Source organism: Oncorhynchus tshawytscha, linkage group LG02 (genome assembly GCF_018296145.1).
Source record: "Oncorhynchus tshawytscha isolate Ot180627B linkage group LG02, Otsh_v2.0, whole genome shotgun sequence".
NCBI lineage: Eukaryota > Metazoa > Chordata > Actinopteri > Salmoniformes > Salmonidae > Oncorhynchus > Oncorhynchus tshawytscha.
Genome location: NC_056430.1, coordinates 24,677,372 through 24,703,031, shown reverse-complemented (window position 1 = coordinate 24,703,031; position 25,660 = coordinate 24,677,372). Strand labels below are relative to the sequence as shown.

General features: G+C 42.5%; 1 protein-coding gene across 5 annotated transcripts in view; it reads right to left on the bottom strand.

Annotated features, from left to right (window-relative positions):
* The window catches only part of cadpsa (Ca2+-dependent activator protein for secretion a), a 139,341-nt gene that overhangs the window by 11,385 nt on the left and 102,296 nt on the right, over positions 1–25,660 (bottom strand). For 3 of the 5 annotated variants that reach the window (XM_024380273.2, XM_024380294.2, XM_024380279.2), the window contains 9 exons: positions 25,116–25,124; positions 23,143–23,299; positions 20,695–20,836; positions 12,912–13,067; positions 12,656–12,803; positions 11,613–11,687; positions 11,432–11,515; positions 11,011–11,043; positions 9,764–9,871 (listed from right to left, as the gene is read on the bottom strand). In XM_024380273.2, coding sequence (XP_024236041.1) covers positions 9,764–9,871; positions 11,011–11,043; positions 11,432–11,515; positions 11,613–11,687; positions 12,656–12,803; positions 12,912–13,067; positions 20,695–20,836; positions 23,143–23,299; positions 25,116–25,124 — 912 coding nt within the window. The remainder of the gene's footprint in view (positions 1–9,763; positions 9,872–11,010; positions 11,044–11,431; positions 11,516–11,612; positions 11,688–12,655; positions 12,804–12,911; positions 13,068–20,694; positions 20,837–23,142; positions 23,300–25,115; positions 25,125–25,660) is intronic. The other 2 variants (XM_024380288.2, XM_024380302.2) reach the window with 1 other exon arrangement.

The window sequence follows — 25,660 nt, the reverse complement described above, 5'->3', positions numbered from 1 at the left end:
TCCGTGAAACAGAGAATGTTACAATCTCTGATGTCTCTCTGGAAGGCAACCCGTGTCTCGAATTTTGTCTACCTTGTCAAGAGACTGGACATTGTAGTAGTATACTCAGGAGCGGTAAGCAATGTGCCCGTTTACGAAGCCTGACCAGAAGACCGCTCCGTCTGCCCCTTCTCCATCGCTGTTGTTTTCGGTCAGCTGCTGGGATTAGATCCATTGCGCTGGGTGGTGGTCGAAGAGAGGATCTGCTTAGGGAAAGTCGTATTCCTGGTCATAATGTTGGTAAGTTGACGTTGCTCTTATATCCAATAGTTCTTCCCAGCTGTATGTAATAAGACTTAAGATTTCCTGGGGTAGCAATGAAAATAAATAATACATTAAAAAAAACAAAATACTGCATAGTTTCCTAAGAACGCGAAGTGAGGCGACCAGCGAGGAGACCATCTCTGTCGGCACCATTAAACAGGTGTGTGCTTTTCCAAATCATGTCGAATCAATTGAATTTACCTCAGGCGGACTCCAATAAAGTTGAAGAAACATCTCAACGATGATCAATAGAAACAGGATGCATCTGAGCTCAATTTCGAGTCTCATAGCAAAGTGTCTGAATACTTATGTACATAAGGTATCTGTTTTTATTTTTAATACATTTGCAAACATTGCTAAAAACCTGTTTTTGCTTTGTCATTGTGGGGTATTGTGTGTAGATTGATCAGGAACAAAAATGTATTTAATCAATTTTAGAATAAGGCTGTAACGTAACAAAATGTGTAAAAAGTCAGGGGTCTGAATACTTTACGAATACACTGTAAATAGCCGACACTTTAAATGGGGCCAGGCAAAAAGACTTAACTAATGATTAGTAATTGGTTTATAAGGAACTATATTAAACATCTTATGAATGATCTTATGAATAATTATTAAATACTTTAAAAGGTGTTAATAACTGTACAAATGTAAAAGTAATGATAAAACAATTATGAATCAACTATTTACTAATCCATTATAAATACTTTATTATGTGGAGTTATTATAAAGTGCTACTAAGTGTACTTTCTTTTCACACTTAATGTCTAAATATACAAACAGTATCCAAGATGGCGTAGCAGTCAGACGTCTTGTCGTGTCGTGTCCCTTGTACATATTCGTTTTTTTAAACATATTTTTCTTCGCATATCTTTTTTGCACACAATGTATATAGACTCTCTTTTTTTTCTACTGTGTTATTGACTTGTTAATTGTTTACTCCATGTGTAACTCTGTGTTGTCTGTTCACACTGCTATGCTTTATCTTGGCCAGGTCGCAGTTGCAAATGAGAACTTGTTCTCAACTAGCCTACCTGGTTAAATAAAGGTGAAATAATATATATATATTTTTTTAAATGTCTGTCCCGAGAAATTACATTTTACAACTTTACATTAATAGTATTGTCAAAATAAATACATAAATAAGACATTGTATAGCTAACATTGAAATTAAGTAATCTCTTCAACATAGAAACAACTCAGAGTTCTCACCCTAGGTCTCATTAAAACCTTCCTTCCTTCCTTCTTTCCCTCCATTTAGCTATCCTTTATTTGGCCCTGGCTCTCCTCTCTGTCTGCCTGACCCACCCTGCCACAGTTAACTTTGCATGCTGCACAAGAAGCTCAAGTTGATTAAACTGTTCACTTGGCTCTGCTCTGCGCTTGGCCAGAGCCTGCAAAGTGGTCAAGTGTTCGGGACAGTGAAGTGGTATTACATCAGGTCTGTCACAATTATCCTTGTCATCATCATCATCATCATCATCACAAGCACAAACCAGCAGCAACAGAAACAGTAGTAAGCAGCAGCACAATCCTAAATCCCAATCCCAATCTAACCCCTCCCGCCCTCCCCTCCGCTGCCCCCTGCCAGCCATAAACTAGTTTGCTGTGTGGCGATTAAAGCGTTTTAACTTAGTCATAACGTGCAATCTCGCAGATCTGATAACTACCAAGGTCAACGGAAATACTTCAAATCAATCAATGAGCTGGGCCCTAATCCCCAGGAGGCAGATTAAGTGTATAATTGACCCGTGTAATCTGTGTAGCTGTGGTTGGCCGGGGAACAGCTAGAACTAGCGCCCACCACAGGCAGCTCTCTCTCTGTTCCCTGGTGCTGGAGGCTGGAGGCCCACACCAGGCAGCTAGTGTATCAGTGAAGCGCTGGATTTGGCCCCAGCTAAAGAGATGTATTTTTTAATCAATGATATCTGCATTAAGTCGATGAGCCCTTACGTTAAGCACAGCTGTTTTAATCTTCATCTCTTCAGCTGTTCTTTCAAGATCTACCAGAAAGAGTAGTAGGAGGAGGAAAACAAACTCGCTCTCACCCTGCTCCATCCCTCCCTCTCCCCCTTCCCCTCCCCATTTCCCTGCCCCTGAATTTAACAAATTTAGCCATCTGACTGCGAGTTTCATCTCTTTATCGCTGCATACAATTTGGTGCTGCTTAGGCAGCTTGGAAAAATCTGTCCTCTGTAAAACCTACAGCACATCACAAAAGCCATCTGTACTTTGGGAACAGTTCTGCAAGATTAATCATTACTGTTGAATAATACCCGCATCACCCCCCCACACACACACACACATCCAAGCCTCAATTTTCACAAACAAAATTGTATTATTAAAGCAATCACAGAAAGATTGGATTGGGGTACGTAAAAATGGCATGAATCAAATAGTATTTTTCTCACTGAATGCAATAACAATTCAAAAAAACAAGTTGTTTCACCCTCTTGGCATTTGCACAATGAGCTATAGAGCTGTGCCTAGACAGCTATCTTTACTGACAGAGAAGAGGTCAAATCCTCAAATAATAACAACATAGGCATTATTCACCTTCTAATATGTCTCCTATCCTAATTCATTTCTTGGGCGTTGTTGTTTTCTTAACACACTAATGTATACCCATATGGTCAGTCTGATGTCAAACGGCACCCTGGTCTAAAGGCAGTGCTGCTGACACATATTTAAATAAAGTGAACCATATCCATGTAATCTCCTTAGGCTGCATTTACACAGGCAGTCCAATTCTGATCTTTTTACTAGTAAATGGTCTTTTGACCAATCAGATCAGCCCTGAAAAATATCTGATGTGAAAAGATTTGATGTGATTGGTCAAAAGACCAATTAGTGGAAAAAATATCCAAACTGGGCTGCCTGTCTAAACACAACCTTATGGTGGACATGACATCTAATGATGTCTTGGAGAAATCCATGTCTCCACTCTAATTAACCTTGAGGCGACATAAGGTATGCCCTCCGATCAACTGGCCTCCACACACACACACACACACACACACACACACACACACACACACACACACACACACACACACACACACACACACACACACACACACACACACACACACACACACACACACACACACACACACACACACACACCTAAAACCTTGACTAAATGTCATCAAGACCCAAGGGATAGGGTAGGGGGAACAATTGAAAACAGAATTTTTCCCCGAGGAACGTTTTATGGAGTTACTCCTCAGCCATTGCTCAGGTCTAAGGCTGAGGGTGGGTATTAGAATGGATCCTTAGGAAGGGCCCTAGTCATACCCCTCACACTAAAATCTGACCCTAACCGGGTACTCAACTCAACTAATATTTCAGAAGGTGCGGTCACACAAATTTCCTAGATGGCAAAGGTACGAATGGGTATTGGCATTTATTGGCATAGGAACAAACCCCCACCTTGCAATATATGCAACCCCAAACTGTTCAAACTGTTCACACCCATCTTGTTGCTGGAGAGTTTTGTTGTTGTTTTGTTTTTAAGGTCATTCCTGCAATTCTACACATTTTGCCATGAAGCTGAGGGGGAACACCAGTGCCCTGGGCACATGACTACAAAATGTTGTTACCCTAACTTACCTATCTAGCTAAAATGGGCTAGTAGTTAATCACCTGGCCATTTCTGACAGGTTATAAATAGCTCTCTAAGGTCTGTCAGTGAATGACATAAGAGGACAACTGCCCATGTACTACAACATTTGAAATTGCACCTTGTGCATTCTACAATTACAACTCTCAACAGCATTGAGTTGAAGGCCAGAATGAGTCCCCCCCCCAAAAAAAAAAAAAAATATATAATTTAATTTATTTTAAATGTATTTTTAAGTCGGGACCCGTGGTCCGTATTGACCCCGTTCTGGGTCCGGATAATCTGGCGTTCCCCTGTTGAGTATGGCTGCTCTATAGGGCTAAGACATGCCCACCACGCATCTGATTGGTCTGTTGGCTCCTTCTAAAGGAGCTATTCTAATGGGTACCAATCCTACTAACAAAACGTGGGGAGACAAATCATTACCGGTCAAAGGAAGATCAAAAGACAGAAGAGAGAATTTAGAATTTGGTTTTGATCTGCACGTGTGAAATGTACATAATGGATATTCATTTGCAGGCATTGTGTGATTTCAAAAGTAATCCCCTTATGATCAGCAGTACACAGAGTAATACTAATGTTCAGGCCAAAAGGTCCTTTTATAAGGTCAACATCCTCATCTATTAAATTGTTTCTATTGTGATCAAATAGAATTCAAATCTTGTCTCCTGATAATCTTCACAGCCATCTATTATGGGATGCCATCAACACACATCAAATGAAACTCAATTTCATATCAAAATGGATATCCTGGATGGGCAGGGGGGGAAAAATAGTTGATTTCTTGAAGGCAAAAAACTATTTCAGTAAAAAAAGTATTTAGCCAACATAAAGGCATTTTGATTACACTTAACTTTACAGTTGGCTGTTCACATGTTTGTTTTTTTTGTCTGATAAATAACATTGTAAAATGGTAATAACTTCATGATTACCTTAACATTTTAAATAATTCATCAAAACAAGAACCACTACATAATGGGCAGGGTTGCAAGTGGGTCGCGGGATGGAAAATACATTTTCGGGATATAACAATTATTTCAGAGTAAACTTAAATGACTAAAACCAAATAGAAAGTACGGTATGTAGAAAAGATAATGGATTTATACATTTTCAATAATCCTCCATTTATTTTGTTATAATGTTTACGCATAAGAACACATTAGCTTAAAAAGGCTAAATGTTATCTCAGCTTCATGGCAAAATGTTTAAAATTGCACCATTTTCTTTCAGCTCCATGGCAGGATGTGTGGCATTACACAAGATTAGCTTTGAAACTGCATCATTTCTCTCAGCTGACAAGATTATATTTTTGACTTATTCTTTGGTCTGTATGTTTTTTTTACCACTTAACCTTTATGGTGGGTCGCGACTCAAAAGACACCTGAATTAGTGGGTCACAAAGCAAAAAAGGTTGGAACCTCTGACATAGCATTTGGCATCAGTCAGAAGTAAGCACCAGAAAGTACTCATGTTACCCTATGAAATATTTAAAAGAAATAGCATCTGAAGCAAGACTGACGTAAAACAGTACGTTTCTGTCTGACAGGATCCAAATGTAGTTTACAGACATCAGCACATGCTACTGTGGAATTTATAGAACAAAACAAATAAACAATCAAATCAAGTCTAAGTGGTATGATCCCCATGTGCTTTGGATCCTTCTATACAGTGTGATCGGGGGTGTTGGTGAAGGTAGAATGTTTTTGCCTAAGAAGCAGTAACTTTTAAGTGATCTGATCCTAGATTAACTAGTTTGAGGGAGCCTCACCATTTGACCCTCATTTTGACAGCTTAAGAATGTGGAGATGTTGCCAAACCTGACTGTAATACTCACAATATTAAACTAGTCCAAGTGCTATGTAGAGTAATTCAAACAATAGTCTCTGTTTTGGCAGCATCCCCGCATTTGTGTGCTGTCAAAATGTGTCCTTCAGTGTTGTTTGCATGCCAAGGAGGTTGTTGAGGGAGGGGTTCTTGAATCCTGGAGAGAGCTGAGTACATGATTGTATTTTAAAATGTTTACATTTTATTTAACTAGGCAAGTCACTTGAGAACAAATTATCATTTACAATGACTGCCTACCCCGGCCTAACACTAACCCAGGCGACGCTGGGACAATTGTGCGCCGCTCTATGGGACTCACAATCACGGCCGGATGTGATACAGTCTGGAATCGAACCAGGGTATATAGTGACGCCTCTAGCACTGAGATGCAGTGCCTTAGACCGCTGACCAACTTGGGAGCATGTATGTACTGTATGCACAGTGCATTTGGAAAGTATTCAGACCCCTTGACTTTTTCCACATTTTGTTACATTACAGCCTTGTAATGTATAAAATAGTTTTTCCCCCTTACCAATCCACACAAAATAATTCATAATGACAAAGTAAAACACAGGTTTTTATACATTTCAACAAATGTATAAAACATGTAAAACTGAAATATGACATTTACATAAGTATTCAGAACTTTTACTCAGGACTTAGTTGAAGCATCTTTGGCAACGATCACAGCTTCAAGTCTTCTTGGGTATGACACTACAAGCTTGGCACACCTGTATTTGGGGAGTTTCTTCCATTCCTCTCTGCAGATCCTCTCAAGCTCTGTCAGGTTGGATGGGGAGCATTGCTGCACAGATATTTTCAGGTTTCTCCAGAGATTTTTGATCGGATTCAAGTCCGGGCTCTGAGTGGGCCACTCAAGTACATTCAGAGACTTGTTCCGAAGCCACTCCTGCATTGTCTGGTGCTAAGGGTCGTTGCCTTTTGGAAGGTGAATCTTCTCCCCAGTTTGAGGTCCTGAGCACTCTGGAGCAGGATCATTAAGGATCTCTCTGTGCTTTACTCTGTTCATCTTTGCCTCAATCCTGACTAGTCTCCCAGTCCCTGCCGCTGAAAAACATCCACACAGCATGATGCTGCCACCACCATGCTTCACTGTAGGAATGGTGCCAGGTTTCCTCCAGATGTGACGCTAGGCATTCAGGCCAAAGAGTTCAATCTTGATTTCATCAGACCAGAGAATCTTGTTTCTCATGGTCTAAGAGTCTTTGGGTGGCTTTTGGCAAACTCCAAGTGAGCTGCCATGTGTGTTTTACTGAGGAGTGGCTTCCGTTTGGTCACTCTACCATAAGACCTGATTGGTGGAGTGCTGCAGAGATGGTTGTCCTTCTGGAAGATTTTCCCATCTCCACAGAGGAACTCTAGAGCTCTGTCAGAGTGACTATCGGGTTCTTGGTTACCTCCCTGACCAAGGCCCTTCTCCCCCAATTGCTCAGTTTGGCCGGGAGGCCAGCTCTAAGAAGAGTCTTGGTGGTTCCAAACTTCTTCCATTTAAGAATGATGGAGGCCACTGTGTTCACTGGGACCTTCAATGCTGCAGACATTTTTTGGTACCCATCCCCAGATCTGTACCTCGACACCATCCTGTTTTGGAGCTCTACGGACAATTCCTTTCGACCTCATGGCTTGGTTTTTGCTCTGACATGCACTGTGAACTGTGGGACCTTATATAGACAGGTGTGTGCCTTTCCAAATCATGTCCAATCAATTGAATTTACCACAGGTGGACTCCAATCAAGTTGTAGAAACATCTCAAGGATGATCAATGGAAACAGGATGCACCTGAGCTCAATTTTGATTCTCATAGCAAAGGGTTTGAATACTTATGTAAATAAGGTATCTGTTTTTTACTTTTAATACAGTTGTAAACATGTCTAAAAACCTGTTTTTGCTTTGTCATTATGGGGTATTGTGTGTAGATTGCTGAGGGGGGAAAAAAGTAATCAATTTTAGAATAAGGCTATAACGTAACATGTAAAAAGTGGGGGGGGGTCTGAAAACTTTCTGAATGAACTGTATGTATGGTATGTAGGTATGGTATGGTATGGTATGGCATGGCATGGCATGGTATGGTATGGTATGGTATGGTATGGTATGGTATGGTATGGTATGGTAGGTAGGTAGGTAGGTAGGTAGGTAGGTAGGTAGGTAGGTAGGTAGGTATGTATGGGGTGAATTTACAGGGGGATGGGCCATGTTAGTAGATGTACACAGGAAGATTATTTGAATCTGAATCATGCCACTGGGCATAATGTGTTGAAACAAATTTGACATGAGAGATAAGTTTCATTTCAAAATATATAGCTAAGCGAGAATAGGGGGGAAACAGAAACAGAAGAATATGTGTTTGGAAAGGTTTAGAAAGTAAAGATGAAAGAAATGTTGAAAGGAATTGGTGGTTCAAGTGAGAAAAATAAAGAGTTGGAAGGAAAATACACAGAAAAACCAAGGGCCTTTTTATGCTTTTTAAAAAATCACTGAGCCTAAACACACAGAAACAGCAGCAGAGAAGTATCACGCCTTGGTCATGTTGAGCGGAGCGACAAGAAAAGGACAACAGCAATGGAGTCCTGCAGTGCAGCAGGACACCTTCATACGCCACAGTACTGCCAGAGGGAGAACAGATAGAGAGTGACATAAAGAGAGAGAGAGATTGAGGCCTCCGCTATAATCAGAGAAGAAATGCTCTTCTGAGAGAAGAGGATACAAGGCAAACAGCAGGTCAAAGCAGCAAGAGAAACAAACATGGAGAAGAGACACGTTCACTCAGAGAAGACTGATAAGAGAGAAGCCAGGTCATGCCAGAAGGCCTTCAGGGAAGCAACACACACACACATGCACACATAGGTGCAATCTGAGGTCCTCCCTTGAAAAGAGCAGTGGACAAATTGGTCAACATGCATCACAAAGGACTATTTAGATAAGAAATAGCTTGGAACATCATCTAGGTTAAGACAGTGTTCTCTTTTCTCATTTCTCCCTCAACTTAATTCACTCTCCAATACTCACACATATTTCTCTCTGTCCCTTTCTTTCATTATTTCATTCTTTCTATCTCCTCTCATTATAATAAGACCAGGGTCAGATGCCCTCCTTCCTATTTGTCTCTACTATGAGGAAGAATATTTATTGGACACAGTTTCAAATGTCTTGTATACAGTCCAACGTAGAGAACTGATCAGCAGTGATAGGGGTCAGCATAACCCTGACCTACTAACCCTAACCTTTTGATCTGATTATTAATGTTCCTACAAATCAATTAGTGGAGAAACACAATGTATTATGTAACGGCTGAAGACAGAATCTAGACGGGGGATGTATTAAGTCATCTTATAGAAAGGCATTGTATTGTGTGGTCTTTAATTGATTAACCCTTGTCTGCTGACTCACAGAGAGAGAGAACACTGCTTAAGATAATCCTCCTCAAGGTGTTGCATGTCTCAAACAAACAGACATAAAAAGATGCAGAACACTACAGTAGAATAGACACAGGGTAGAGCATAGTCTATTCAGACTGGAGGGAAGATTTGGAAGTAAAGGAAGGAGGGTGTATAGAGAGAGAGAGAGAGAGAGAGAGAGAGCAAGCGAGCGAGAGAGAGAGAGCAAGCAAGAGAGCGAGAGAGAGAGAGAGAGAGAGAGAGAGAGCAAGCGAGCGAGAGAGAGAGAGAGAGAGAGCAAGCGAGAGAGCGAGAGAGAGAGAGAGAGAGCAAGCGAGAGAGAGAGAGAGAGAGAGAGAGAGAGAGAGCAAGCGAGCGATAGAGAGAGAGAGAGAGCAAGCGAGCGAGAGAGAGAGAGAGAGAGAGAGAGAGAGAGCAAGAGAGAGAGAGAGAGAGAGAGAGAGAGCAAGCGAGAGAGCGAGAGAGAGGGCTACTTGTACAGCTGTGGAAGAGAAGGCAGAAAGCTGTTCAAAATGTGACTTATCCCTCAGAGCAGACTGTTTAATCACATTTTGGAGAGCCTCCCCTTGTAAGGGAGGAGAAGGCATTGGTTACTTACATCAAATAACCTTTCTATGTAAACCTCCTCATTGACCTTATCCCGCAGCATGTCCTGAGAATGGCGCACAAAGGTCACGTAACCGTCGGCAACATCCATCCCAGGCTTCTGCAGGACACACCACATAGAGACAGAGAGAGGGAGATGAGAAAAGGAGAGGGAAAAGGAGTAATTAGCCAAGGAAAATCAGATACAACAGACAGGTATTAAAATAAACATTACACTAAAGTGTTATCAAATTGTCCTTTTCATCTCAGAGAAATCAGAGTTCATGGTTGACATTTCTGGAGAGGCGTTTCATTTGCAGTGCGTATAGACCCAGAGATATGGGATATTGTCACTGAACTTCCTATTAGAGATGTGTACTTGGCCCAGAATCCTCCGTAACAGTCTGGGAATGTGCAAAGTGAACAGAGGAGCCAGGAACACATGATCAGGCTGCTGAACAGATTGTTAGGAGGGCTGCCATTTCTCATACCAGCTCAAATATTCACACAGGACAATGAGTTTGCAAATAAGACACTCAATTTGTGTGTGTGTGTTTATGTGTGTGCGTGTGTTAACGTATGTGCGTGTTTATGTGTGTGTGTGTGTGTGCCTTTCTCACTCCCGCATCTTCTCCGGTATATGAAACGCATCCCCCCCATGCCAGTGGACGAGGTAATATGAATTTGTAATCATCAGACACTGTAAACTGAATTTACTTTGTTAACACATCCCTGAGTGGTTCCAAAGGGTGCAAATTAGTATGTTTCGCCACTGTAATTGTATTTTGTGCATTAAACAAACCATTACCATGCAGAAGCTAGGGCTTTGGGCCCACGGACATAAGAGGCCTAATCACAGATTCACCGACAAGGCATTCATTTAAAAAGTGCCTTGTTGACATGTGGATCGATTGGCAGTGAAGTGATACTCCTCTGAGGTGCTGTTTAAAGCAGAACACAGCTAGCGTTCTGCCCCAGAGGCAGAATCCTGGTGTGCTTTTGTTACACAACACAACAGAGACTCACAATGTGTGCCACATGGCAGGCCTAGCCAGCTGATTCTGCCCATAACCATATGAATGACAACCAAACCAAAAAAAAGACAACCATCTGGACATGTCCTGAGACTCTATGGAAAACCATAGCAAGATACGTGTGCATGCACATAAATAAATACAAGAATGACTCATATGCACGCACACACACTTGGACTGGGATAAGAGAAACACAAGAACTGATAACAACACTATTTTCACTTACAGGTACATCCACATACTTTGAGGCAGCTTTCACCTTGAAATGAGACAGAGAGAGATTAGGTGAAAAGAAAAGACTTGAGAGTCCAACTGTGCAGCTTCCTTTCATTACAAAAGCTGTTTCATGTGAGTGTAGCTTCAGTGTGTGACTGCAGTATGCTCATTAAGTCAGTCATGTCAGGAAATGTAGTTGCAAAGTGTACTCAGAAGTTAATTCGATTTCTATAACAATGTTCAGGAAACCTACGAAAACCTGTTCCTGCAGTGGGAGTGTTATCATGAGAAAACTGAGGGAAAAGCTGCAAATTATTTGAACAAGACTATTCCTACCCAATGACGAATAAAATAATTACAAGATCAGGGTCCAGTTCTGTATGCAGTGTACACTGAGAAAGAGGGGAATGAGAGAAGGAGTGCGTTCTTACTGTGAAAGAGAGGAAGGAGGAGAAGAGAGTGCCCTCGTCGTATCTGGACAGTTTGGCTAGGACACTATCTAGAATGACCACAAACTGACAGACAGGGAGTTGTGTTACTGGCAAGTCCAACACATTAAAAACAACATTCATGTCATATCACTTTCAGATATGAGTAAGACAGTAACAGCACCTTTGCTACTAGTAAGGTGATCATCTCCTTCACAGTCTCTTCTATGAGAGCGTCAATTTGGGAATGGTACTGTCTCTGTAAGGAAAGAGACATGTTAGTGACAATGTCAAGTCCAGCTTTCCTACCTTCCCTCCCCTTCTGTTTGTTGCTACCAGGTCTCACAGTAGGCCAATATGCTAATCAGTAGTGTGACAGCATTCTTATGTCTCCACGTGAGCCATGTAAAAGACCTCCGACTAATTCATTCTGCTCTGGTAATTGGTACCTGTCTCTAGATTGTGCGGATATGAAGACTGTCACATCTACTCCATGTATATTCAGTAGCATCTACACATATGTTAATGAAATCAAAACAAAAAGTATCGGAAGACTGGGGAAGACTGCAATGGCGGCTAATTATACATTTGGGAACCAGGGGTGAGATTTCAATTGAATTGTTAGCCACCCTTAACCAATCTCTAACAAACGTTCACAGGACAGAGAAAATAAATGAAAGATAGAGACATGGTGATGGTGAAAAAGCAAGCGACTACAGCAAAATCACATATTCAAGCAAAAGCAAAATCAGGAGCAAGTGCCTTTGAAAAAATGTGCAAGTGAAAACCTTGACAGAAATGCTTACACAGTATGTACTACTCTACAACATGTATTGTATTAGCACACCATTACATAATATGTGCATATAGAAAGAAATAGCAACAAATGTTGATCTTAAGTGAGCTGAGGCTCTTGAATCCATGCAATTAAGAGAATACACATTTTCCAAACAGTTGGTGAGCAAAAAAGGATTTTCCCAAAGTGCCTTGGTACTGATCCACGGTGGATAACTGATCTGTATATCCAGTTCCACATGCTTTGTGATATATCAGAGAAATCACTATTAGACATCAATAGAATCATAAACATTATATTCCCTCTGGAATATAATAGGTGAAAACTTTACACTGATTCAAACACTGTGTAACACATGCATGTTGGTGTGAGGCTGTGGAGGTGGCCTGCTATAAGATGGTATTGTATGTCTGATAGAAGGCCTACTGTACCTCCTGTCCCAGCTCCATGGCACACAGCTTGGCTGACTGGGCCTTTGCATCCACCATCACGTTGAACATGGTGCAGATGGACTGAGGCACCCGGAAGTCTGTGGTCCGACTGCTCTTCTGGAGCTTGGCTTCAAAGGCCACCCGCGTCCTGGAGACAAGGAGATTAAGGAGAGAGGTTGAAAAACTATACACATACCCACAATGTGTGTGTGTAATTGTGTGTAAGTAAGTGTCTCATTCAGGCCCGTCCTCTCACCGTTTGATGCAGGACTCAATCATGTCGCTGGACATGAGTTTCAGCCTACTCTCCAGGTGTTTGCCAAACTCCTCCTCAGGCCAGTGCAGGTCTCTGATGAAGGTCTGTAGAGCATCCAGCTTCCAGAACAGGTCCTCTGACGTCCCCGAGCCGTTACTGGACAGGAATCACAGGGCAAAGGTTATAGCACTGGTACCTAACATGGGAGGTAAAAGACTACATCAAGGGTCAAAGAGGATGGGGCAAATCTAGGTCTCAGAATTCCATTTATTTCGGTTATTTTTAACATTTACTGATGGGTTAAAATATTTTGAATGAAAAACACTATCGTTGACCTGTTCCTGGCCAATGTGGTTCTATGAATTGTGTTCTCCAAGGTACCAATCAGTGTATGGTAAAAAAGAATTGACAGACATAAATATGTATTTGACCAATCAATAATCACAGTGAGTTGAGTGGTTATTAGAACAAGGGAAGGAGTAGGGGTCCATGCACACTGTAGGTTGGTCAGTTAGTTAGTAAACTCTGGAAAAACACTATGAAGGGTGGGGTTGCTTTCCAATGCTGTGGAGGAGACTGTCCCACTCCCTGTCCCCTTCCCCTAAACCGTTTAAATAGAGAGAGCAGCTCTCTCCAGCCACACAGGGGCCTCCTGCCAGCTAGTACCCGTAGGTAAGAGCTCCAACACAGGGTAAACAGGGATCTGACCTCCCTTCCACAGACTGGAGGTCAGAGGGATATGATGGAAAGAAACAAACAACACTTTTAAACTCTGGCTTTGGTTTGGCCTCGTTTAATAATGGTGTATCATTTTGCATGATTCCATTCTGTTGTTTTTTAATCAGCTTAAAAATATATTTGTGTCTTTCCACCATTCAGTTCAAACACATGCTGTAGGAGAAAAATGAAAAGCTCTCCCTTTCGAAACACTGCCTACTTTAACCACACTCCCCATGCTAGGGCCTTGGCATGAACATGGCTGCCGATAGAACAACAACACTGGGGCAACTGGGGTCCAGGCAACAGAACATCAGATCACTGGGACAACTGGGGCCCTGGCAACAGAACATCAGATCACTGGGACAACTGGGGCCCTGGCAACAGAATATCAGATCACTGGGACAACTGGGACCCTGGCAACAGAACATCAAATCACTGGGACAACTGGAGCCCTGGCAACAGCACATCAGATCACTGGGACAACTGGGGCCCTGGCAACAGAACATCAGATCACTGGGACAACTGGGACCCTGGCAACAGAACATCAGATCACTGTGACAACTGGAGCCCTGGCAACAGCACATCAGATCACTGGGACAACTGGGGCCCTGGCAACAGAACATCAGATCACTGGGACAACTGGGGCCCTGGCAACAGAATATCAGATCACTGGGACAACTGGGACCCTGGCAACAGAACATCAAATCACTGGGACAACTGGGGCCCTGGCAACAGAACATCAGATCACTGGGACAACTGGAGCCTTGGCAACAGCACATCAGATCACTTGGACAACTGGGGCCCTGGCAACAGAACATCAGATCACTGGGACAACTGGGACCCTGGCAACAGAACATCAGATCACTGTGACAACTGGAGCCCTGGCAACAGCACATCAGATCACTGGCAGTGTTTAACTACATATTTTAGAATTGTCTAAGCCTGTTTTTTCCTAATTATCAACCATGTGCTTGTGTAAATGAGGTATTTGAGAGTTTTCCTTTGAGGTGAGTTTTATCTTTCTGGCTTATTTACAGGATGGTAAACATGCGTTTAGATTAGGACTATCTTTGACAGAAAATGTATTCCTTTAATAACGATGGAGGTGAAAGGTGGTTGCGATTAGTTTTACTTCGGAGGCAACTTTGGGACGAGACTTCCGCTTCATCTCATTGGCTGTTGAGTGCTCATTTACAAGGTATCAAACCGGGGACTTGGAATCCAAAACTTGGCGACAGCCAGGGTCTCAGTCTGTTCTCACACACACGCACACACAGACACAGACTTTTAGTAGTAGGTGCTGAAGATGTTTCACTCTGGTTTGGGAAGTGGGATAGATAATGTATCAGGTGTAGCTCAAGGTGTAGGATAAGTGCTTTAAATCACCATATCTAAACATACTGTAGATTTGCAATTATCTTTACGCTTTCTCCCTCCAGGTCCCCCTGGAGGAGCGCTCAGAGCTAACAGGTAGACATGGAGTTTTACAACTGACAGACTCACTAATGAAATGGGAAATGTCATATTCCCTCGATAACAAAGGGGGATCATTATCATGTGGTGAATGAGTTAACATGCTCTGCATTAGAGTAGGAGTGTATCTGAGAGGCTCATGCCTCAGTAAAGACACACCCCAGGAGACCAAGGGCTGATCAAAGCTCTCCAACTTCTGCAAGTTAGGCATGTTTGGTTTTATAAACTATTGTATGAATAAAATGCGCTATATTAAATTTGATTAATTTTATTGTAACCTATAGTGGAGTAGCTGCCATGAGCTAACTATACTAAAAAAAATCAAAAACGCAACATGTAAAGTGTTGGTCCCATATGAGCTGAAATAAAATATTGCAGAAATCTTCCGTACGCACAAAAAGGTTATTTGTCTCAAATGTGCTGAAATTTGTTTGCATCCCTGTTAGTGAGCATTTCAACTTTGCCAAGATAATCCATCCAACTGACCGGTGTGGCATATCAATAAAATGATTAAACAGCATGATCATTACACAGGTGCACCTTGTGCTGGGGAGAATAAAAGTCAACTCTAAAATATGCAGTTTTGTCACACAGCTCAATGCCACAGATGTTAAGTTTTGAGGTAGCGTGCAATTGGCATGCTGACAGCAGGAATGTCCACCAGAGCTGTTTCCAGAGAATTTAATGTTAATTTCTCTACCATAAGCCGCCTCCAACATCGTTTTAGGGAATTTGGCAGTACGTCCAACCGGCCTCATAACCCGAGACCACATGTATGATGTTGTGTGGGAGAGTTCTTAGCTGATGTCAACGTTGTGAACAGAGTGCCTCATGGTGGGGGTCGGGTTATGGTATGGGTAGTCATAAGCTACGGAAAACGAACACAATTGCATTTTATAGATGAATGCACAAAAATACCATGACGAGAACCTGAGGCCGATTGTAAGACCCATTTTTTTTTAAAGGTATCTGTGATCAAAAAATGCATATCTGTATTCCCAGTCATGTGAATTCCATAGATTAGGGCCTAAGGAACATATTCAATTAACTGATTTTCTCATATGAACTGTAACGCGCTAAAATCAATGAAATTGTTGCAAAATCCCTTAGGCCAGAGCTGACCCCATCGAAATTAAGACTGTTGGAAATTTCTGTCCATCTTCAGAAGTTAAGCCAGACAGCCAGCGTCCCAGAGGACATGTGATATGTTCAGGCCAAGAACATATCATGTGCATGTTTCATGTTTCAGGCTCCAACAGAGACTCAATACACACTGAGTCACATGTAGTTGCAATCCAGTTGGGGGTAGAAAAGCTAGGCATTGTTGGGAAGCTAACTGGCGGTAGATTTGTTACTTTGGGCATTTGGATGTTGACATTTGGTAGATTCAAATCAGACAGATTACTTCTTAGGCTCTTGTGTAGAAACAAACAGAACAGAAAAAATGTCCTGTAACTGGTAATGTGGATGTGTTTTAAAAGGGAAAGTGAAACAAACTAGATAAAAGCAACGCCAAGGAAAACAAATAAAATTGATGAGGAAATTAGCAAAACAAATTAGCAAATTAGCACTAAAAAGTCTGTTATTGAAATTAAATAAGTAAGGGTATCTTTGCATTGAATTGAAGAGGCAAATCTAATGGTGACAAATAATGTGTAAAGTGTATCCTATCAGCATTGAAGAGACTAATGACAAAAGATAGTTGACTTATGACAACTCAACATATGGTGACAACAAACTGCAATGTCATTCATACAAGGGGTACCATATGAACACTCCAGGGCAGGGTTTTTCACTATCAAATTAAGACCTAGACAACCAGGTGAGGGAAGTTCTTTACTAATTAGTGACCTTAATTCATCAATCAAGTACAAGGGAGGAGTGAAAACACGCAGACGGTCGGTCCTTCATGGAATGAGTTTGACACCTGCTCTAGGGAAACACTCAAGAAACATGTTTCCGACAATATTTTCAGATGATCTTACCTGCAATATGGACAAATATAAATAAATATATAGTAAATAATTGTGTTAATACTTATTAATAAGTAACACAACCTCCTCCCAGCTGCCCACTGCTCTGAGGCTAGGAAACACTGCAGTGGTGGGCCGTCAGGGCCAGCAAGGCCTTCTCTGCTGGCCTAAACATAATCAGAATATAATTTAAAAATATATATATTTTCCCACAAATATGTATTAAATTATTCCCCAGAGTAAGAGTTACACTCTTCATTTCATAGCGTTCCTCTTGGTTGCACTCCTTCCAGCCCCAGGTTGAGATTTGGAGGGCTGGGCTTTATGTTAGATTTTTTATCCAATCATTTTCAGCCATCATGTGTTGCCAGGGGTCTAAAATCTGCCCTCAGGCCTTCAGAATCAACAGTGCGGGCGCTTGTAGCTTAAAGTGAATGGAAATTAAAATTTAGTGTCAACCAATCAGCTTTAGAGTTGGCTATTGTACGCCTGCTGGCTGGCTCTAGTGTTACATAGGAGCCAGCTAGCAGGCGTAGTGCGTGCACGTCTTTTGATTGGATTACCAATATTGAGAGGCAGGTCCTATATGGGCAGGTCTCAGAACTAGGAAACTGAAATTGATCAACAAATTAATTTGCGTACTACTAAGCTGTTTTTTCAACCCACAATGGTGGAAGGAGAAGATATCGATTTGGTCGAGGATATAATTATAACGCCATTCTCAAGACAAACTTTTCAAGAAAAGTTAGACATTGTCAGGAGAGGTAGACGCCGACGCTACAAAGCCTGTCACAGGCGGGAAAGGGGTTCGTTCGCCACTTTCAACTATGAATGACTCACAGGCTCCGAGAAGCACTGCAAACTGTACTGCTGGGAATGACTATTATTTGCAAGTGATCGATTTGGTGTTTGGAGCCACACTGGCTTTGCAAACCTGAGTTGTCTAACCAAGGCAGCAACGAGACACCAAAGTACGGCTGGGCACTTACAAGCAATGGTGCTTTTGAAAACTTTTGGGGACACCCGAGTGGATCTACAGCTCAACGAACAAGCGCGCAGGGCAACGAAGCTGCACAATGAAAAGGTATTGTACTCTTCCCCTGCAATTCTCTGAATAAAAATGTCAATTTCAAGGTGACGCAACGCCTGGTTATACTGCGTTTCTGTCTAAATGTATAGTGTCTAGAGCCATGGCATCATAATGATGGTAATAAGAGGTGGATTAATTCGGGTGGGACTGTGTAGGACTTCACTGAAGGCCCAGGCCCCAGAACCACGGCACGCTACTGAAACACTGTCACCACCGATAAATCCACTATAATTGAGAATTTCAATAAGCATTTCTCTACGGCTGGCCACATGGCTACCCCTACCCTGGTCAACTGCCCGGCACCCTCCACAGCAACCCGCCAAAGCCCCCACCATTTCTCCTTTACCCAAATCCAGATAGCTGATGTTCTGAAAGAGCTGCAAAATCTGGACCCCAACAAATGAGCCGGGCTAGACAATCTGGACCCTCTCTTTCTAAAATTATCTGCCAAAATTGTTGCAACCCCTATTACTAGCCTGTTCAACCTCTCTTTCGTATCGTCTGAGATTCCCAAAGATTGGAAAGCTGTTGTGGTCATCCCCCTCTTCAAAGGGGGTGACACTCTAGACCCAAACTGCTACAGACCTATATCTATCCCACCCTGTCTTTCTAAGGTCTTCGAAAGCCAAGTTAACAAACAGATTACTGACCATTTCGAATCCCACCATACCTTCTCCGCTATGCAATCTGGTTTCAGATCTGGTCATGGGTGGACCTCAGCCACGCTCAAGTTTCTAAACGACATCATAACCACCATCGATAAGAGACATTACTGTGCAGCCGTATTCATCGACCTGGCCAAGGCTTTCGACTCTGTCAATCACAACATTCTTATTGGCAAACTCGACAGGCTTGGTTTCTCAAATGATTGCCTCGCCTGGTTTACCAACTACTTCTCTGATAGAGTTCAGTGTGTCAAATCGGAGGGCCTATGGGTGTGCCACAGGGTTCAATTCTCGGGCCGACTCTCTTTTCTGTATACATCAATGATGTTGCTCTTGCTGCTGGTGAGTCTCTGATCCACCTCTATGCAGACAACACCATTCTGTATACTTCTGGCCCCTTCCTGGACACTGTGTTAACTAACCTCCAGACAAGCTTCAATGCCATACAACTCTCCTTCCGTGGCCTCCAACTGCTCTTAAATGCAAATAAAACTAAATGCATGCTATTCAATCGATCACTGCCCGCACCTGCCCACCCGTTCGGCATCACTACTCTGGACGGCTCTGACTTAGAATACGTGGACAACTACAAATACATGGGTGTCTGGTTAGACTGTAAACTCTCCTTCCAGACTCACATTAAGCATCTCCAATCCAAAATTAAATCTAGAATCGGCTTCCTATATAGCAACAAAGCATCCTTCACTCATGCTGCCAAACATACCCTCGTAAAACTGACCATCCTACCGATCCTCGACTTCGGTGATGTCATCTAGAAAATAGCCTCCAACACTCTACTCAATAAACTGGATGCAGTCTATCACAGTGCCATCCGTTTTGTCACCAAAGCCCCATACACTACCCACCATTGCGACCTGCACTCTCTCGTTGGTTGGTCCTCGCTTTATACTCGTCGCCAAACCCACTGGCTACAGGTTATCTACAAGTCTCTGCTAGGTAAAGCCCCGCCTTATCACATCTCACTGGTCACCATTGTAGCACCCACTAGTAGCACGCGCTCCAGCAGGTATATCTCACTGGTCACCCCCAAAGCCAATTCCTCCTTTGGTCGTCTTTCCTTCCAGTTCTCTGCTGCCCATGACTGGAACGAATTGCAAAAATCTCTGAAGCTGGAGACTCACATCTCCCTCACGAGCTTTAAGCACCAGCTGTCAGAGCAGCTTACAGATCACTGCACCTTTTCATAGCCCATCTGTAAACAGCCCATCTATCTACCTACCTCATCCCCATACTGGTATTTATTTATATTGCTCCTTTGCACCCCAGTATCTCTACCTGCACATTCATCTTCGGCCGATCTACCATTCCAGTGTTTAATTGCTATATTGTAATTACTTCGCCACCATGGCCTATTTATTTCCTTAACTTACCTCATTTGCACTCACTGACTGTATGTTTAGTTTATTCCATGTGTAACTCTGTGTTGTTGTATGTGTCGAATAGCTGTGCTTTATCTTGGCCAGGTCGCAGTTGCAAATGAGAACTTGTGGTTAAATAAAGGTTAAATAAAAATAACATTTTTTTTACACAATTGCCCACAAGTAGACATACTTCATGTGTGGATATCAATATATTTCATGTACAAATATATGGTACACATGATTACCAAAACATTATCAGAATATTTCTGTTAACATGAACAGGAAAGCCTGAAAACATTGACAGTAATTCAAGTTTGAAAACTGAAGATATTAGCATCTACCGATACAGTATGTCTATACTGCATTATGACTAGCCTGGGTATCAGTCGATAACTACTATAGCCAACTTGAATGCAGAAACAGTAGCATCCGGGCTATGTAACCATTTCAATGGGGTGTTGATATTAGGGATGTCCTTACTTGACAGGCTCCCAGGACTCTCTCTCGAAGCCCCTGTGGATGGACTGGGCGATGGATGACTCCATGAGGTCCACATATCGCACCACCAGTGGGGCATATAGGTCCTGCAGGTGTTTGTGGAACTGCCCATTGCACAGGTTATCTGAGACAGGACAGAGCATTTAAGTCAGATGAAGTCATTCATTCAAATGTAACACCATCGGAACAGTCACATCCAAAATGATAGGCACCCTTGATAATAATGAGCAAAAAAAAACTTGTCTAAAATAAATCATATTAATATTAGTCTAGCTCGCTATAAGCTACCATACCAAATTTTCTCTTTTGTATATCTGATGGCTATATATATATATATATATATATTAGACCAGGCAAGTTTCCTCTAGATTCAACTGGTAAAAAGGCAACGCTAACACAGACCAAGGGAGATAAAATGGAGGCCAGTGTGTGTTAATGCGATGGCTCATGGCTCCAAACAGTGGGTCTGTTTTCCTCTTTATCCCTTTGAGCGCTCAATCTCCCTGTGTGTGTGTGTGTGTGTGTGTGTGTGTGTGTGTGTGTGTGTGTGTGTGTGTGTGTGTGTGTGTGTGTGTGTGTGTGTGTGTGTGTGTGTGCTCGTGTATAGAAGTCAAGGTCGATGATACACAGTAGGTGCAATGTTTATTTTGTTCCCTGATTGTCGCTCTCCAATTAGCCACTTGAGTGGCTGCTGTACACTTCGATGTATTTGTCCAGGAGTGAGGATGCAGGGCTCGCCCTACTCCCTGCCACCACTGTTTTAGACCTCATTAACTGCTTGAATGTTGTCCGACTTTGGCGCCTATCTGGTGCTAAGGCTATTTCATGACACATAAGCTAGCTGCTTCAGGGAGACAAAACAAATGACCTTCCATGTAAAATTCCCCTGTGGTATGGTTTGGTAGTATTGGGATGCTGCTCTGTGTGTGTACTGTGTTATTGTGCTCCTGTAAACCACTGGAGAAGCCTGAGGGAGATGGATGGTTGATATCATGGTGGCAGGTTTACATTTCCAACTATACTGTCAAAGTCATGAAAATCAGAATTACTAGTATTACATGGGATTAGTCCATCTGTGTATGCTGCAGTCCATCAAACATACTGTATGCAAAGTGTACACTATGAAATCTAACTTATCATGAAGTTTGTTGAAATTAATGCAGGGGAACATAACACATTAGATCTGGTAAAAGATAATACAAAGAAAAACATGCATTTTTTGTACCATATTTAAAATGCAAGAGAAAGGCCATAATGTATTATTCCAGCCCAGGTGCACTTTAGATTTTGGCCACTAGATGGAAGCAGTGTGGAAAGTTTTAGACTGATCCAATGAACCACTGCATATCTGTTCAACATGTTGTATCAAGACTGCCCAAATGTGCCTAATTGGTTATTAATACATTTTCAAGTTCAGAATTGTGCACTGTCCTCAAACAATGGCATGGTACACTTTCACTGTAATAGCTACTGTAAATTGGACAGTGCAGTTAGATTAACAAGAATTTATACTTTTTGCCCATATCAGATATGTCTATGTCCTGGGATTTTATTTTGTTACTTACAACCTCATGCTAATCACATTAGCCTACGTTAGCTCAACCGTCCCGCTGGGGGACACCGATCCCGTAGAGGATAAATGTCAATTTATCATTCATCAAAATACCATTAATTTCATCCTTATTTTTGGCTTGTCTCCAGATTTTCTTGTTTCTATGATCATTGCAATGTGAATAACCAATCAGCTGTTTCAAAAAAAAATCCAACTATGAATGTGGCCAATTGTGCAGCAGTAACAAGTGAGCATAACAAGCTGTTCCAGTCCAAGTCCATTAAGCCACTGCAGGTGAACAACAGACTACATTACATTCTTCCAGACTCCTGGCTGACAAACTAGAATGAGACATTCCCCTGGGACAATTAGCAAGTGTAGGTTCACTTCACAAAGGCAGTGGTAAGTGTTTCTCTTCTGACGCATGCTTCCAGAACCCTGGACAGTGCTCCTATGGCAACTACAGTTCATTAATTTTATTTGTCACATGCATCGAATAATTACAGGGCCCACAGCAACCATTTCAACTTTAGTTTCAGCTCTTAGTAAGAAGCTCCCACAGTGCTGCATTGTCCTCTCAATTACCTTCATCCGTTTCATTACACTGGAGTCAAATGCAGAAAGGATCATGCAGTGTGAAAGTAATATTAGATCGGAACATATTCTCCTCAATTTGGATCTCAACACTAGGTTTTAGTTTCTCCAGTTCGCCAAGATCAACCACAATGAACATTCAATAAAAACCCAGTTCTATGTGTCATGAATGCTCCAGACTGTGTGCTGTATGTGCTGTATGGTTCGGGAGTGCTAAACGTTGTGTGTGTTTGTTCATAATGTAGCCTTGGTTCAGGGCCTGGGCCGGGGTTGGAGTCACTCACAGTCGGTCCTCAGAAAGTCATTGAGCAACTGGAAGAGAGGGAAGCTGTCCCAGCTGTCAGGGGGCTGAACCTCCAGTGCAGCATCCATGTCCACTGCATACAGAGACAAGAAGGTCTCTGCATGCTCCACCATCAGGTCTGACCACCACGCAAATGCCTAGAGAGAGTGAAGGAGAGAGCAAGAGAGAGAAAACAGAGAGATGGGGGAGAGAGAGAGTGTAGAATGAAAGAGAAGAGAGGAATACATAGAAAAAGAGAGGAGAGAAGGGGGTATGAAAGAAAGAGATACACGGAAGAGAGAACGAGAGGAATGTGCAGATAAAGTTTGATGAAAAACAAATAGAGGGTGAAAGAGGGGAAAAGGGAGGCAGGTGGAGAAATAGACAAAGATAGAGAGACAAACAAATTGAGGATAAGAGTATGCAACTATAATACAAGCCTCAAAGTGTCATTCTCTAGAGAGGAAAGGAAGATAATGTTACTCCACCGATCTATATAAGGGCTCTTTTCTTCACAATAAGAGTCAAGTTGTCACCTCTGAGGCATCACACAGAGATCTCTGGGGGACACTTTACAGCTTTGAGCACAGTGTTTAAGTTCCGCACTCGAGCACGGCTAAGCGTGCGCTGTTCTATTGGCCCACAGAGCGAAACACAGAGAACTGCATAGATACGGCTCCTTGAATAAGTCATTCATACAGAGCTGCTCAGAGCCTCCCTATAGGATAGACAGAATCAGTGGAGTGACAGAGTCTGGAACAGGCTGGTCTCATGCAGGTTAACACTCATCCTCCCATGCTCCCCCTCTCCCTGCCCGTGGTCCTCTGGGCCAGTGGAGGACTTGGCCATCAGCCATTCACATCGTCACACCTCTGTGATGTGAATGTTCCCATGGGCGCCATGCACTCTGGCATGGGACGGTTGCCATGACAGCGCCAGCAGCAACCAGCAACAGACTCAGGGTCAAAATGGAGAGGCTCATAACAATAAATAAAACTGTCATTACAGGCCTCAAGCAGTGGGAGGAGTCATCTACTGATTCTTCACATTGGCTGCTAAATTGGGTAATAGTTAGGGTTGGTTTAATTTCCATTCGTCAATTCCTGAACTGTATTGGCCATGGCATACCCTATACACAGAAACATTACTAGATTTGCCAAATTACTTGAATAATAATGGAATTGACTCAAACTGACTGGTACATGGATGAGGTGACTGAGGGTACTGGGTTGAGAAGGAGTGGAAGATGTGTCTATTTCTGGTTATGCTGGTCTACTGATGTTGTTGGTGTTAATTTCCGATGGGAAAATTCACACAACAAAGCATTTTGAGAAATGCAAGAGGGGACAGACGGGTCACGTTACCTCAGACAAATGACATGCTTTTTCCATTGAGAGTAATCAGGTCTACAATGGAGGAGGATCAGCTTGTTGGGTGGAGGTGACTGGATCACCTCTCTTACCTGTCACACAGCTTTCCCCAAACACACAGCACCACAGAGCAGGCCTTTCACTGACAGGATGGGACCAGAGTTGGCTGTGGCAGTTGGGGTGGACAGATAAAACTGCACCAGACTGGGAGGGGTGGGGGCGATGTGATGTGGTCGGGGGGGATTTCAGTGGGAGGGATCTGAGTATGATAGACAGGGACACTGCCACAGTGCTTGTTGAGGTTTGCTTTATCACCAAATGAAACCCTTTGGGCTGCACAAGCACAACTCTCCAGGATGGGCTGAAAACAAGTATAAGGGAAGAAGTTGGGGTACAAGGCTATTACTAGGAAGAGAGATGGGAACAGTTAAGACCATCCCTGGGCATTTGGCATCTTCAGTACATCACATAATATGGGAGGTAGAGGGTGGCAGGGGTTAGGGGTCATGGCAAGTGGGGGGTGACTGTGGTTAGGGTTCATGGCAGGTGGGGGGCGGCAGGGGTTGGGGGTCATGTTATCAGGATTTGAGGATCCATCACATACCTCTTTGCCCTGTCCGAACATTCCCCGCAAACAAAACAAACAATAAGAGAACAGGAAGGGATTAAGTCAGGTATACTTCTGCAAAGTTCATATCCCTGTGTTTACTTTTTCCATCTAATGGTTAGTTGGCAGGAAATATGTGATGATGACAGTGAAAGAAAGACATGATCCAAACCAATGGAGAAAAAACAAATGATAGTTTAATTGACAAACCATACTCAAGAGCTCAACGTCTCTTAAGAAATATATGTCAACATTCTCTTTTGTGAGTAAACATAATATGCACGAGGAAAACCATGCACTTGGCCTAGCCTTCAATCAATAGACACATTTGGTGTTTAAAAATGGGTCACTGAGGTCTGTAAATTCTCGTCATGTTTCCAGAAAGAGTACAAATGCAGTGTAAACAACAGGAAGGTAGTCTGAATCATCATCACACCCAACCTACACTACACTACACTGCATTACACTACACTGCTCTACACTACACTGCACTACACTACACTGTTCTACACTACACTACACTACACTGCTCTACCAGCACC